This window comes from Corvus kubaryi, unplaced genomic scaffold (genome assembly GCF_017639235.1).
Source record: "Corvus kubaryi isolate FWS band 111438036 unplaced genomic scaffold, C.kubaryi_AGA036_p1.0 37220, whole genome shotgun sequence".
Lineage (NCBI taxonomy): Eukaryota > Metazoa > Chordata > Aves > Passeriformes > Corvidae > Corvus > Corvus kubaryi.
Window position 1 is genome coordinate 756058 of NW_024581063.1, and position 13163 is coordinate 769220.

The following is a 13163-nucleotide window of genomic DNA, read 5'->3' on the forward strand; positions in this document are numbered from 1 at the left end:
AGAGCTCTGCCCGGATTTCTCTGGCGTGAAACTCTGCAAAAAACTACACTCCTTAAAATCTGTATTCTGGAGGAGTTTGGGAGTTGTGAACACAGGGATGTGAGAAAAATTGCTGTTTTACTCAGTATAACAACCATGGCAGAATTAACCATCCTCCTCCTGGACGTGTGGTTTGATACCTGCAGTGGTTTTGTGAAATACAGATTTCTTTATAGGTCTGTACGTGTTTCATTTTGGGTGTCAGCAAAAAAATTATAAAAATACAGCTTTATAATATAATATTTTCATGAGATTCTTTTATAACTGACATGGCTATTTTTTCCTCTATATGACTCTTCTGGTTTGCTTTATAAGTGTATTTCCACACCCACATTTGGTAGCAGCTTCAACACAGTAAATGAACCAGATTTGGAAAAAAAGGGAGAGGGTTTTTGTGCTCCGTTATTTCATATTAAATTAAGTTTGTGAGAGCTTAAAGATCCTGTTCAGCTTAAAGTCTTCACTCATGACAGGGGCTTAACTATTTCCACAGAGCATCAATGCAGTGCTTTTGAAAGCTGGTGTCAGTAAATCCATAAATAGTCTGGAAATGTGAATGTTTTATCTTCCAAGTCTTGTTTGTATGTGGTGGAATAGAGACTTTTATGTAGGGGAATTTTAGGGAACTCTTGTGGATTGTAGAGATGAGCTTGAAGAGCAGTGGGGTGGTTGGGATTGGGATTTGCAAGGTTGATGCGAAGGGAGATGAGAAGAAGTCACTTTGTCCTGTTTCCATCATCCATTTTTCCATGGATAATGTAGATAAAATAAGATCCATTAATCACACAGAGAGTTTAAGAAGAATTCCTCCTGAGATGTATTTTAAAAAGAGGTGAGGCAGATTTCAGCCTGGTTAATGAACATAGCTCTGAACAAAAGGGTTGCCACATCCATTGGGACAAGCAGGAGAAGGTGCTGGACCTCGGGAAGCAGTGGGTGAGAGTGAATCCCTCTGCCAGGCTCAGTCCTTGGTCCAGCGGTTCCCAGTTTCCATCTTCTGGTCAAAGGGCTGTTTCTCATGGGTGTTTCGCCAAGTGATGCAAACTTCTGGGAAAATGGCCAAGGGCCTTCATCCTTGTCATGGCATCGGGGAGGTAGAGCCTGTCTGGCCCTGGAATAGGGAGAAAAGCCTGGACAAAAGATGAAGTAGCCAATGAGCTCTTGGGAAAATGGGTTAGAGACTTATCTTTGTGCTTAAATGCTTTTCTTGTTGTGTTTTTTTCTTGTCCCAGTGGCCAGAGTCCAGGTCAGACAAAGCTCCAACTCACAGCCCAGTGGCCACTCTGCCCACGGCAGCCGTGCCTGCTCCAGCCATAGGTGGTTCCCTGGTCAGGAGTCGGGCACAGAAGGAATATTTTCCTCCCACGTTGTGTGATCCGTTGAAAATGGACAAAAGGCAGTGTGGAGAGGCTTGTGGACAGTCTGGTTTATATTCCTGGCAGTGGCGTTAAGCCGGTCTCAGCAAGGAAGTCTTAGAAAATCCAGAGTGCAGGTAGCACCAATAGAACTAAAACCAGGGAACCTGGCAGCTCTCAGGACCTTTGAGGTAGAGGAGAGGGGATGTTACTCCTCCCTACTCGAGGTTTGGCTCATTTGACCAATGCTAATGCTTTTACCGCTCTTATTAATTATTTAATTAATTGTAATGGGTGAGTGGAGTGTTTGTGTGAGGTGGCTTTGGTTGGACCCCAGGGCATGGTGCTCTAATGAGCTGCTGGTGGAGCTCTCCCTGCACATGTCCTTCAGGCTCTTCACCCTTTTTCTGATGACAGCAGCCTTGCTGGGTGGGCACAGTCCGAGTTTTATTTATTACTCATTATTAATTAGGTTTTTGACACAACAGTCAGGTACAGGCTTGGAAGCTGCAGCAGAAATTGTATCTTGAGCTTGTTTTTCACCCCGGCTCCCTGTGCGGATGAGGTTTATCTGCTGACAAATCCCCCTGTCCCTCTTCCTCTGGGTTTCCCAAATCCATCTGACAGGCAGAAGGCTCAAGTATTTTGAAAACCAGTACCTACTCAAAGGAGAAAGTTCCACATTTCTACTCCCATCAAGGGTAGGAAGAGCAGTTTGAGCCAGGAGGTGATGGGTTGCACTCACTCGTGGGCCAACATGCACCTGGCCAGAGGTCTACTGCCTCTGGTTGCCTGGCTGGTGTGGAGGGAGTGGGATTGGTTGTGGAAAGAGGAGGGGGCCAGGAGGATGCAAAGCAAGCTGGGAATTCACTGCAGCATTGACCTCCCTTTGCCACCACAGGAAACCTTGGGGCACCCACATCTTAATGAGCATCTCAAGAGGTCGTTGTAGATGAGAGACCAAACAGGCGTTGGCTCTTCAGTTTGGGGTAAAAGCCTGGCATGAGATACAACTGAGGTTCACAAAATCATCTAAGTGATGGGGAAAAAAGGCGATTTAGAACTGTAACTCACCAAATCCTGCAATTTATATTATGGGTTATGGATTTAATAAAAGAAAAAACTTCCCTGTTGTGACCTTCTGGAAATTCATCAGAGAATGTAGGGCTCGTAGTCCCAATGGGTTCAAAAAAAATAGGGTGGTTCCCTCTTTACACTTCTCTTGCCCATGAGCTAAAGGAGCACAGAGGTGTCTCTCCATATCCCTCATCCCAAACTGGGGGCAGCTGGTGGGAAAAGGTGCCAGAGTGCAGAAGAGCCACATGGACACAGCCAGGGCTGGGCCAGCAGTTAGGGCTGAGTGTTAGTCAGGACTTTGGACTCCCTTTTCAGCAGCATTATTATTTTTGTGTTAATTCCCCCCTTTCGGTGAGGCAGGAGCGGCTCGGTGCTCCCAAACATCAGTCCACCATCTGATCCACCTGACAAACAAGGCACATGCTTTATTTGTGATACTATTTTAGTGCTCACAGGAGAACTAAAGATTATTTCCATGGGAAGCCCTGATGTGCAGGAGCTTCTTCTTGAGGTTTGCAGCTGGAGCAGGTTTGCTTGGACACATCCCTCACCTTGGAGGTCCTTTCCTGTGGATTGTCTTCACAGTGCAAGCCTTTGCTTCCCAAGCCCATGCCCATTTTTCCTCTCTGAAGATCAATACTCTTAAATCCAATGGAATAACTTGGAATGGGGATCAGGTTTCTTCAGAGATGGCCATTTGTTTGTAAATGAGAAAAAATTCACCTCTCAAAGGGCTTTTCTCTTAGAGCAAGCCCTTCTGTCCAGATATCTAAAGTTACATGTTGTCTGTCTGATTTGGAGTCTTCCAGATGGTGCAATATCAACAATTCCAGTAAAATTCCTGCTGTTAAGTATATTTAATTCTGCCTGTGGGCTTTTGATTATGCACTGTGTACAAATAATCCACTTTATGTGATTTTATTCTAACCCTCACTCTTACTTTTCTTGCAGACTTTATCCATTGGAGTGCTTGATATTTTTGGGTTTGAAGACTATGAAAACAATAGCTTTGAACAATTCTGCATTAACTTTGCCAACGAGCGCTTGCAGCACTACTTTAACCAACACATCTTTAAACTGGAACAGGTAAGTCTGGAAATATTTACTCTCTGATGCCAGTGAGTGTTGGCATGATTTTGTAGCCCTGATAATGTTCTTAAATTGTCCCTTTAATTCTGTTTTGTTAAGGAGTGTACACTGAATTATTCAAATTAACTTCTAACTGACTGTATGACAAACTTCCACCTGTAAAATAAAATCCAACCAGACATTTGCTGGTTTAAAAGAAACATTTTGGGTTCCATAAAATCATGAAGACCTTAGCGACTGCTCTGTTGTCCCCTTCATATGTGCTTGAGGGCTCATCCATGAGCAGTTCCTTCCTTGCCTTTGCCTGGACTTGCTGCCGTGTCATTTGATATCACATAAAAGGTTTTTTTTGGTATCTAGTGAAAAAGCCACCCCAATCTTCCAGTGGTTTTTGCCTTCCAGTGTTGATTTGTGGGGAGGGAGGAGAAATGTCTCTCTCACGTGTTCTCCAAGGTCAGACTTGACAGCGTTATGACCTTCAATAGCCCTGGCAGATTAGGAAAGGCTGAACTTTAGGCTTTGCTCTAGGTTTGTTAAGACAAGGTGTTGCTTTGCCGCCTCAAATTAATGCACTTGAGAGAGATAACAAAAACACAGGCTGCAATCCGGCAGGTAACACACACAAGATGGCTTAGATGGGTGGGAGGAGGCTTCTCCATTTGTTACCCAACAACAAGCAGGACAAGAAAACTGAAAGTACGTGTTTCATGGATGGACAATTGTTATTGGGCTGTATAATACAGAAATATGTTAGAGACCTTCAAAATACCTTTTTTTGACATGCCAGTCTGCATGTCCTCCCTCCAGGTGAAAGCCTTCTTGGGGATGCCAAGGGGACCCTTCCTTATTGTCATTACAGCCCAGACCTTCCCAAAAACCCCAATAGCTTCATTTTGGGCCTCTTCAGTGTTCTCAGAGATTGGAAAATTCAGAAGAAAAAGTTGCTCTGAATATGAGGATGTTCAAAAAACAAGTGATCTATCCCTGTGTGGGTCACTTAAGGAGTGTTTGCTGATGAGTTTGATGGTTTCTGTTAAATCTCTTTGCTTTTGATCAATAAGGTGGAGCAGAGCTGCTCAAACCCATTTAATTTCAGTTTTTTAAGTGGCCTTTGTATGCAGGTGCACCCTACTCAATAGACACTCCAAGAATGGGAAAACCTGTCTATTCCTAGGAACAGGTTTCTTTTCCCATTGTCCACCATAAAAATGGAAGTTTTGATACTAGCACAAAGCCAAACCAGCTGGATTTTTTATAAATGCTACCATACACTTCCTAGAAGAGACTCGGGGAGGGAGCACCCTTCCTGAAAGCTGGAGACAGATGATTCCTCAGTGAGGTGGGGTTTCAGCAGCCTCCTCCAAGATGCTGTCATCCATGAGGGAATTCCTATTACTGGGCTGGGATTTCTTAGCAGGTCAGTGCTCCCCCCAAGCCTGGGGGTTGCACAGAGGTCCTGAGCGCAGCAATCCGTAATTCTTGGAGCAGCTTCAGGGCTAATTAGCTTTCTCCTGGACATCTGTCAAGCATGTGGAGTCAGTGGAGTCAGTGTTTGCTGTATGGATATGAGGAGCAGTTGTGGAGCCATCAAACTGCAAAGGGCCCATTCCAATTCTTAATGCCAGAGCACGTCATCCTCCTGGATCCTTGCTGGAGCGCTGCAAGCTCTGCTGCTGGAAAATTCAGGCATCTCGGCATAGCTTGGGTCTATAAATACAAATAATCTGTGCAGCTGCAGGAGTGCTGATTCTTGGGTGAATGAATTGGATGGTTTAACCATTTACTTTCCCTGGAATTCCAGCTGCATGTGAAGGATTGGATTCGATGGAAAGAAAACTCGAGGATGCATATTCAGGTCTTGGATCTTCAGCATGTCCTTCCTTCCTCACTGGCCCAAAGGTTTTTTAATGAAAGTCACGGGTCTACAAATGAAGACCAAGAAATTAATATTGTGTTTCAAGGGAGCAAAGTAGTTCTGTTACTTCAAAATGTGAATTTATCTGAGGTATTTGTGGCTTTATAAGCGTTTCTGTGATGTCTTGGTAATGGGGACCTGAAGTGGATAGATCCTTCTCTGAATCCTCAGCTCTCCAAAGCTTGCAGGAGGCTGAGGAGAGATTGCTGAGATACTCGGACACTTCTGCTAAAACATAAGTGACAAAATTAAACAGTCACCAAGGATTTTTCTTGAAATCCTAATAGAATTTGTCTGCCAGAACGGCATTTAGCCATGGTGGAATTGTTGCCATGACATGCTGTTGATGTTACAGAAGGCAAAATACCCACCACAGTCCTCTAGGAGAACCATGGGGTTATTTTAATCTTTATTCCCTTCTTTTTTTCCATGGTGAAATCTAATACAATGTGTCTGGTGAATCTTTTTTTAAACCTTCTGTCTGAAGATGACGCTATTTCCAGTGGTTTGCGAACAACCACCGAGGCGTCCTCAGTCTTCAGCCTGGTGCCTCCCGAAAATACAGCGGCTCTTGTGCTGTGACTGAGGGGCTGCAAAGGTCTTTGCAGGAGCAACCTCCTCTCTTGCAGCCAACCACGGGGCAAGGGTGAAGGCTTTATAAATCCTGGCCTACTCTGGGATCTGGATCGGTGATGATCTATTTATTAGTGTAGAAAGGTGGCTGTGGCAGGAGTTGTGACCTTGCCCCGTCACGGAGCAAAGGTGGTGTTCTCCTCCCTGGGTATCTCGCAGGTTCCTGGGAGGAGGTTGGCTGAGGGGCTGTAGCTGGTGGCTTCAGCTGCTGCCTCATGTGGGCAGCACGAGGCAGGGGGTCCTTCACCATCCCTCCCTCAGGCTGGTGGCTTCGGGTGACACGTCCCTGTCGCTCTTGGACTCACTGGGTGCTGTCAGAGCATCACCTCAGCAGTGATTGTCTGTTCCCTGCCCTGCTCCATCTCTGCGCCCTCATCAAGTGGCCTCCTGTGCAGAGCAGGTAAGCCCAGAGCTGCCCTGCAAATCAGGGAACACCCAGGTGCTTCTGGGAGAGGAAAACAGCGTTTTTGCATTGCACCTTGCCTTTTGTTTGGGTTTCTTTAGGGCACTGCACTAAATAATTGCTGTGGATGAAGACGTAGTTTGGAGATCACCAGTACCATACCACCCATGATCTGAGTTTCCTCCCAGTTTCCAGGTCTTTGGCAGTTTAGGGGCCAGGAGTACAAGTTTTTATTTCTTTATGTATCCCATTCTCCAGACTTTGTCATTTTTGTCCTCACCAGTCTTCCCCCATCCCTGCTGGGGCTCATCTGGTTCTCTCCACCTCACCCACCTTTCCCCATTTCAGCTAATGCTTTGCAAAGGTTGAGGACTCATCCTGTAGGTTTCCATCCCACAGGTCTTGCTATTTAAGTTCTTTTCTGCCTCTTTTTCCAGCTTTTGTTTACCCACCAAACCTCAGTTTCAAGGACATGCTTTTATTGTTTAAAAAATCGATAAATAACCAAGGTTGAGGTTGAAAAAATTACATAATTTGGAGCACAATCAACTGGCAGGAGCTCAGGTGTTCAGTGAAGTCTGTTTTCTGGTGGGGTCCCTGGTGAGCTTGATGTCCCAGCCAGCAAATCTCAGGCTGCTCAGACTGAAAAACTGAATTTCAACAGGATAACGCATCCTCTGGAATGTTTGCTCAGCCATCCAAAGCTCCATAAATATTTAGGGAGGTTGTGTGGTTTACTGGTCCTGTGCAATAGGTGGAGAGCTCCAACGGTCTGGACTAAATCATGGGGGTGTTTGGTTGAAGGTGTGATTTGATGGTCCTGGAGGTCTGGTCACTCCCTCCAACCATGTCTGAGTTTTACCTCATGATTTTGAGGAGCAACAGCCCCCAGGGAACATGACACTAGAATGGGTTTAGATATCTTACTTAAATATCCCATTTAGAAATGATATTTAGATACCATATTTACATAAGTGTGGGTTTAATCATTAACGTTTTCCAGCCTTGATTCTATGGTTCTGTGAACGTTACAACAGGTTGTTCATCACGGTGGGAGTGAAGTAATTTAAAAAGCATCAATCTAAAATACTTAAATTTAAAATAAATTACAAAAAAGGGTCTCTCTCCCGCTGCTCGGAACAGTCTTCCTTTCCTTCCCGCCAGGATTTTTTCTGTATCTCATCACTGGTTAGGCGTTAATGCCTCTTTATTGCCTCTGAAGACAAAAGCCAACCATCAGAAGTCAACCATCGAGGCCTGGGAGGCTCCGTTAAGTTTGTGTTTTCCTTGGAGATGGGAGAGCGGCTGCCCTCCGAGAACGCTGCCGTCAGCTGCGGGCCACATGACCCGTGGAGAAGGAACGAGCTGCACAAGCTATTGATTTATTATTTGGCAGAGTGCCATCGAATGCAACTCACATTTGGGGGAAGAGGAGGATGCTTAGAGCACATAAATCGTGCTAATAAAAATCAGGATGCTGAGAGCTGTTTAAATGGGATCTGCAGGGTAGGACGACTTCAAAGCACATGAGTGAACTGAGGGACAGCTCTAGTCAGAGCTGTGCCAGGGCGGGTTCAGGTGGGACATCAGGAGGAATTTCTTCATGGAAAGGGTGCTGAGGCATTGGAACTTCCCAGGAGGTGGTGGAGCCCCCGGCTCTGGAGGTGTCCAAGGAGGGACTGGACGTGGCACTCAGTGCTCTGGGCTGGGGACAAGGTGGGAATCAGGCACGAGTTGGACTCTGTGGTCTGGGAGGTCTTTTCCAAGCTCGGTGATTTTGGGATCCATTGTCAGTCTCCCAGAGCTTTGTCTTGGGTCCTTCCAGCATCCTTAAGTCCACGGATGTTGCATGGCTGGGACTGGGGCTGAGGGGCTTCACTTGCCACCCCCTTGTTTCTGGGTTTCTCCAGATAATGAGTAATCATTACAGGCAAATATAACATATAATGTATAATGTGTAGCAGGATATATCCTCATCTGTTATATTATTTATATATCCTCTGGTAGCATAGATTAGATTGAGTTGGAAGGGACCTGAAAGATCATCTGGTTCCAGCTCTCCCCATGTGGAATTTCCTGACCTTTAATTGAATCCTGGTGCTGCATTTGGCCAGCCTGTCCCTCATTCCATGCTCCTTGCTGTAACTCTCCAAGTCACAGGTGCTTGCTCCCAGTGCCCTTATCCCTCTCCCAAGTCACCATGATCTCTTGAGCTTTTTTCCTCTCCTCGGAGCTGGTTCCTTCCTTTCTCCAGGTAGATGATGTTTTCTGCTGATTGTGGTTCCTACTCAGATGTATTGGCACAGACTGTTCCAGGGATACCAGTTTTTATTTATCAATGGTACAAAAAGGGTTTGGAGTGCCAGGACAAGGGGGAATGGCTTCCCAGTGCCAGAGGGAAGGGACAGATGGGATACTGGGAAGGAATTGTTCCCTGGGAGGGTGGGGAGGCCCTGGCACAGGTTGCCCAGAGCAGCTGTGGCTGCCTCTGGATCCCTGGAAATGTTCAAGGCCAGGTCAGATGGGGCTTGGAGCAGCCTGGGCTAGTGGGGAGAGTCCATTAGATCTTGGAACCAGAAGATCTTTAAGGTCTCTTCCAACACAAGCATTCTGTGTTTCTGTTGGTGGATTTTCATAGGGCAGAGTTGTGCAATGTGACCTCTCCTCTTAAGCAAGATGACAAGCAAGAAATCCCTAAAAGCCTGTAAAATACTTCAACCAATGTAAAAATTGTCCTGCTGTGGCAGGACTGGAATCAGGAGTGTGTTAATGGACAGAAATGGGGAGTGGGACTGGAAGGGGGACAAGATTTTCAGCCTCAAAGACCCATCTGGTGCTCACCATGACCACAGTGGAGGTTCCTTCACGTCTCCTAACTCTGATCCATCTTTTAAGGTGTCAGTAGATGCAGATACAGATATTTCTTTTCCTCTTCAATTTTGATCAGAAGAAATTAAAGGAATGGATCCACCAGCAGATCACACAGAAATGTTAAGCTCATGCTTCTCATGGCTGTGTAAGGGCAGCTTGGGAAGATGTTCCCGCAGAGGGAGCCCGTGGGATCGTGGCAATGTGTGTGCTGCCAGCTGAACCATGCAAACCCAATTCTGCCTATTTTGAGAGCAAAATATAATTTATGACTGAAACCCTGTTGCCACTGAAGCTCAGGGAGCTGATTTGAGCTCAGAGATGGATGGTGTGGAGCTGGCACATGGTTTTCTGGGCTGAACCTGCTGGTTTAAAACACTTTCATGATGGAGAGTGCAAATTGCCTATGTACAGCAGGGGGAAGTCATCAGTGAGTGAAGCATCAGCCTCAGAATAAGTCCAAATTCACTTGGCATTTGCTGAGGAGCTGCTGAAATAGTCACCTGGAAGGAGACCATCTCAAGGAGGACCTTGGCTGCAAGGGAAGGCTCATCAGCTCCCCTGCGCTGCGCCATGTTATCATGGACAGAGGGGGCCTTAAAAACCTGATTATAGACCATGTATTCATAGAGAACGTGGCTAAGTATTTATATTTGTTGTGTCTGTGAGCACATGGTTAAAATATATACATTATATCTTTATATTTATATTTATGTCTGTGTCTATAAATTCCTTTTCTACTAAAATTGAGAACGAACATAAAAATCCTCATTCCTAAATGAAACCTTCAGCCTCAGCATCTTTTCCTGGAGGGATGTCAGGAACTCGAGGCATCCACCCCGTCTGCAGCACAAGCAGACCAAGGACCAGATGTTGGTCTCACTCATTTAGGAACTTTCCACATCCCATGGATTTATCATATCAAACTCATTTTAATCATCAATTTATGCCGGGAGGATTCTGCTGGGCCCATCTGCTGAGCCAGCAATTAATCCTCCGTGGGATGGGTTCATTCCTGGACAGATGAATCCTTAGGGGAAAGATTCCCCCATACCTTGCTGGCCATTTCCAGCTGTGCACAAATTTTCCCAAGCTCCCCAGGATGGATTTTAGGATGCAAATGTGTCCCTATGTCCATATGAGGTTTAGCTCCTCTAATTTTTCACGTAACAACGACCGTTTTTAACATACGGTACAAAAATATTTGGGGATTATTTTAAACTGGGGAGTTCAGCTAGGAATGGAGAGAGATGTGGAAGGGGATTAATTCCTAGTTTCTCACTTTGCAAAGAAGCCTGAAGCTGAAGCAGATGGTGTTCAAGGCAAGAAGAGAGGAATTTCACACCCTTCTGTTTAGTCGGGAATTTTTATGCCAGATATATACATTTAGATATCCAAAAGTAGCTGCCTGTTGATCGTGTGGCTCTGGATTACACGAGTTTTTATGACAGGAGCACGATGGGAATTGTTCCCACGTGGAGTTATGCTGGAAAAAGGGATTTTTCAGTTGATTTCTCACTTTAATCTGGGAGTTTTCATCGTGTAAACAAGGTTTTCCTATGCCCCAGTAAGGAAAGGCTGGAGTAGATAAACTCCTGGATCTGGTCTGGCTCTGCCTGGGAGGAGGTGAATGAGCTGGTGGGGGGTTCTGCTGCTCTTGGGGTTTCTAAATGTTATTTTTGGGGCTGTTTCTCCATTCTCACTGTGACTAATGGCAATATGCCTGTGGGATAAGACATCTGCCTCCAGGGCACTGAAACACTGAGGGATTTTCAGGGCTTTTGGCTTGCAGGATGTGTGGATGGATGCCCAAAGCCCTCTGGACCTCTTTAAATCATGAGAAAATTTGTATCTTTGATATCCCATGATAGGGCAATTTCATATATCATGGTAAAGCCTTTATCTTTAGGTGGGACTTTTCACCACCTTTTGATTTGAATTTCCTAAACCCTGAGTTTTGTGCTTTTAGACAGATGGGGAATTTATGATGGTTTTTATTTTGTATTTTTATCATGTCTCCTGTGTCATTTCATCTCTGCATTTCCTCTTCTCTGAAGTTTTTCAAGCCCCTGGTCCCTCCCTCCCCACCTCTGAATTTTACCACATGATTTTGGGGAGCAGCAGCACCCAGGGACCATGATACTCCAAAGAGAGCATAGATATCTTATTTAGATATCATATTTATCACAGTTAGATACCATATCTAGGTAAGTGTGAGCTTAAAAATCATATTTAACTTTTTCTCCCCTAATTGTGCTTTTTAGCATTTGGGTTTATTTACTGAGGGCTGTGGCTGGATGCAGAGTAATTGATGATCATCTATGGAGGTGTAAAGACATTTTCCAGCATCTCCAAGATTTTGTTGAGCTTGTGGGTGTTTTCTCCCACTCAGGATAAAGAAGTCTTTAATTCCACCCTGGATTAGAGTGTTTTGGTTTTCTGGCACCAAAATAAAGTCCTGATAACAGAACTGCTCCAACGCCCCTGTAAAGATAACGGGACTTGGTTCTCAACAACTCCAACTATAAAATTACAGGATTTTTCTGTTCCTAGCAGGAGGGTTTCCATCAGGCCTTGCAGCCCAGTTGGGAAGGTTTTCCTGATGCTCAGCATGTTTGTTTTAATTTTAAATTCATTATTCTGTGCCATGGGCAGTGTCTGTGCTCTGGGACAGTGCAGGCAGGCAGAGTTTCTCCTTAACAGAGCTTTAGCAGCTCTCCCTTTCCTAGATTTCCTGTAATTTTCCTGCTTAAAAATGTTGGATATTCTCCCTATTCTGTTTGTTTGGTACCCCAATTTTTACATGCTGCTTTGCCTCAGGTAACACTGTGTGAGAGTAAACATTTATTCTCATATTCCATGTGCATTCCAAGGTCTGCGTCCCCATTTTATATCTTTTTTTAATGAATTTGAGCATCATAAACTGTGCTTTATTCAGATCCCTTCAGTGACCCCACACTGACGAACTCCATGCTCAGGGCAGCAAAGCTGTTTCTGAATTCCCACTTGAGAAGTGGGAATCTCCTCGTGGAGTCCATAGAGGTCACTTGGAGAACAATCTGTAGCATCTCACCCAATAATTAAATAAAAATATGGAGCTGGTGGACTCTAAAAACCCCCAAATGTCTTTTTTCGTTCTTTGCTCCATTTCTTTTGCCAAGTCTGGGAGCTCAGTGCTCTTCTCTCCAGTGAATTTGCATTGCTCCACTTTCCAGCAGACCAGGTTTCAGGTATCCAGGGATGGGAGGAGTAAATCCTCACGTTTTTACTGTGAGTAAGGATGCCAAAACTGGGACTTCACTGCAGTAGAAACTTTTGCAGATCGTGGAAATGTCAACAATTTGGTTCTTAATGTAAAGATGATCTCCCAGGAACAGGACATTTGAATGTGCCCCTAAACATAACTTAGTTTTAAATCAAGGTATAAATTTAAGCTGATTTTTAATCAACCTCCAGCTTGAGGGGTTTTTGTTTGAATGGACTGAAAGTGCTTCATGTTGTTTTTGTCTTGTTAAATGAAAACCTCATATTGTTTAAATGGAATTCCCAAATATTCCAGTGCTCCAGGACCCTGCATCCATCCAAGGATGGCAGAGGCTTTGTTGTCATACTCAGAGATGAAGGAATATTTTGGAGGTAGCCTTTAAGGATATCTCCTGAATTCTGCAGGAAGATGGTCTTTAGAAGATGAATATAGGAATCATATGGAATATTAACAGCTGCAATTTAATTAAGTTTAGCGGACAGCAGTGATCTTATCCTAAAGCTTCTGCCTTTCTGTGGA

At 44.8% G+C, this 13163-nt stretch overlaps 1 protein-coding gene across 11 annotated transcripts in view; it reads left to right on the forward strand.

The window, feature by feature from the left end:
- Positions 1-13163, forward strand: part of MYO9A (myosin IXA) — a 175617-nt gene that overhangs the window by 111296 nt on the left and 51158 nt on the right. For all 11 annotated transcript variants that reach the window (XM_042022730.1, XM_042022729.1, XM_042022735.1 and 8 more), the window contains one exon: positions 3423-3557. In XM_042022730.1, coding sequence (XP_041878664.1) covers positions 3423-3557 — 135 coding nt within the window. The remainder of the gene's footprint in view (positions 1-3422; positions 3558-13163) is intronic.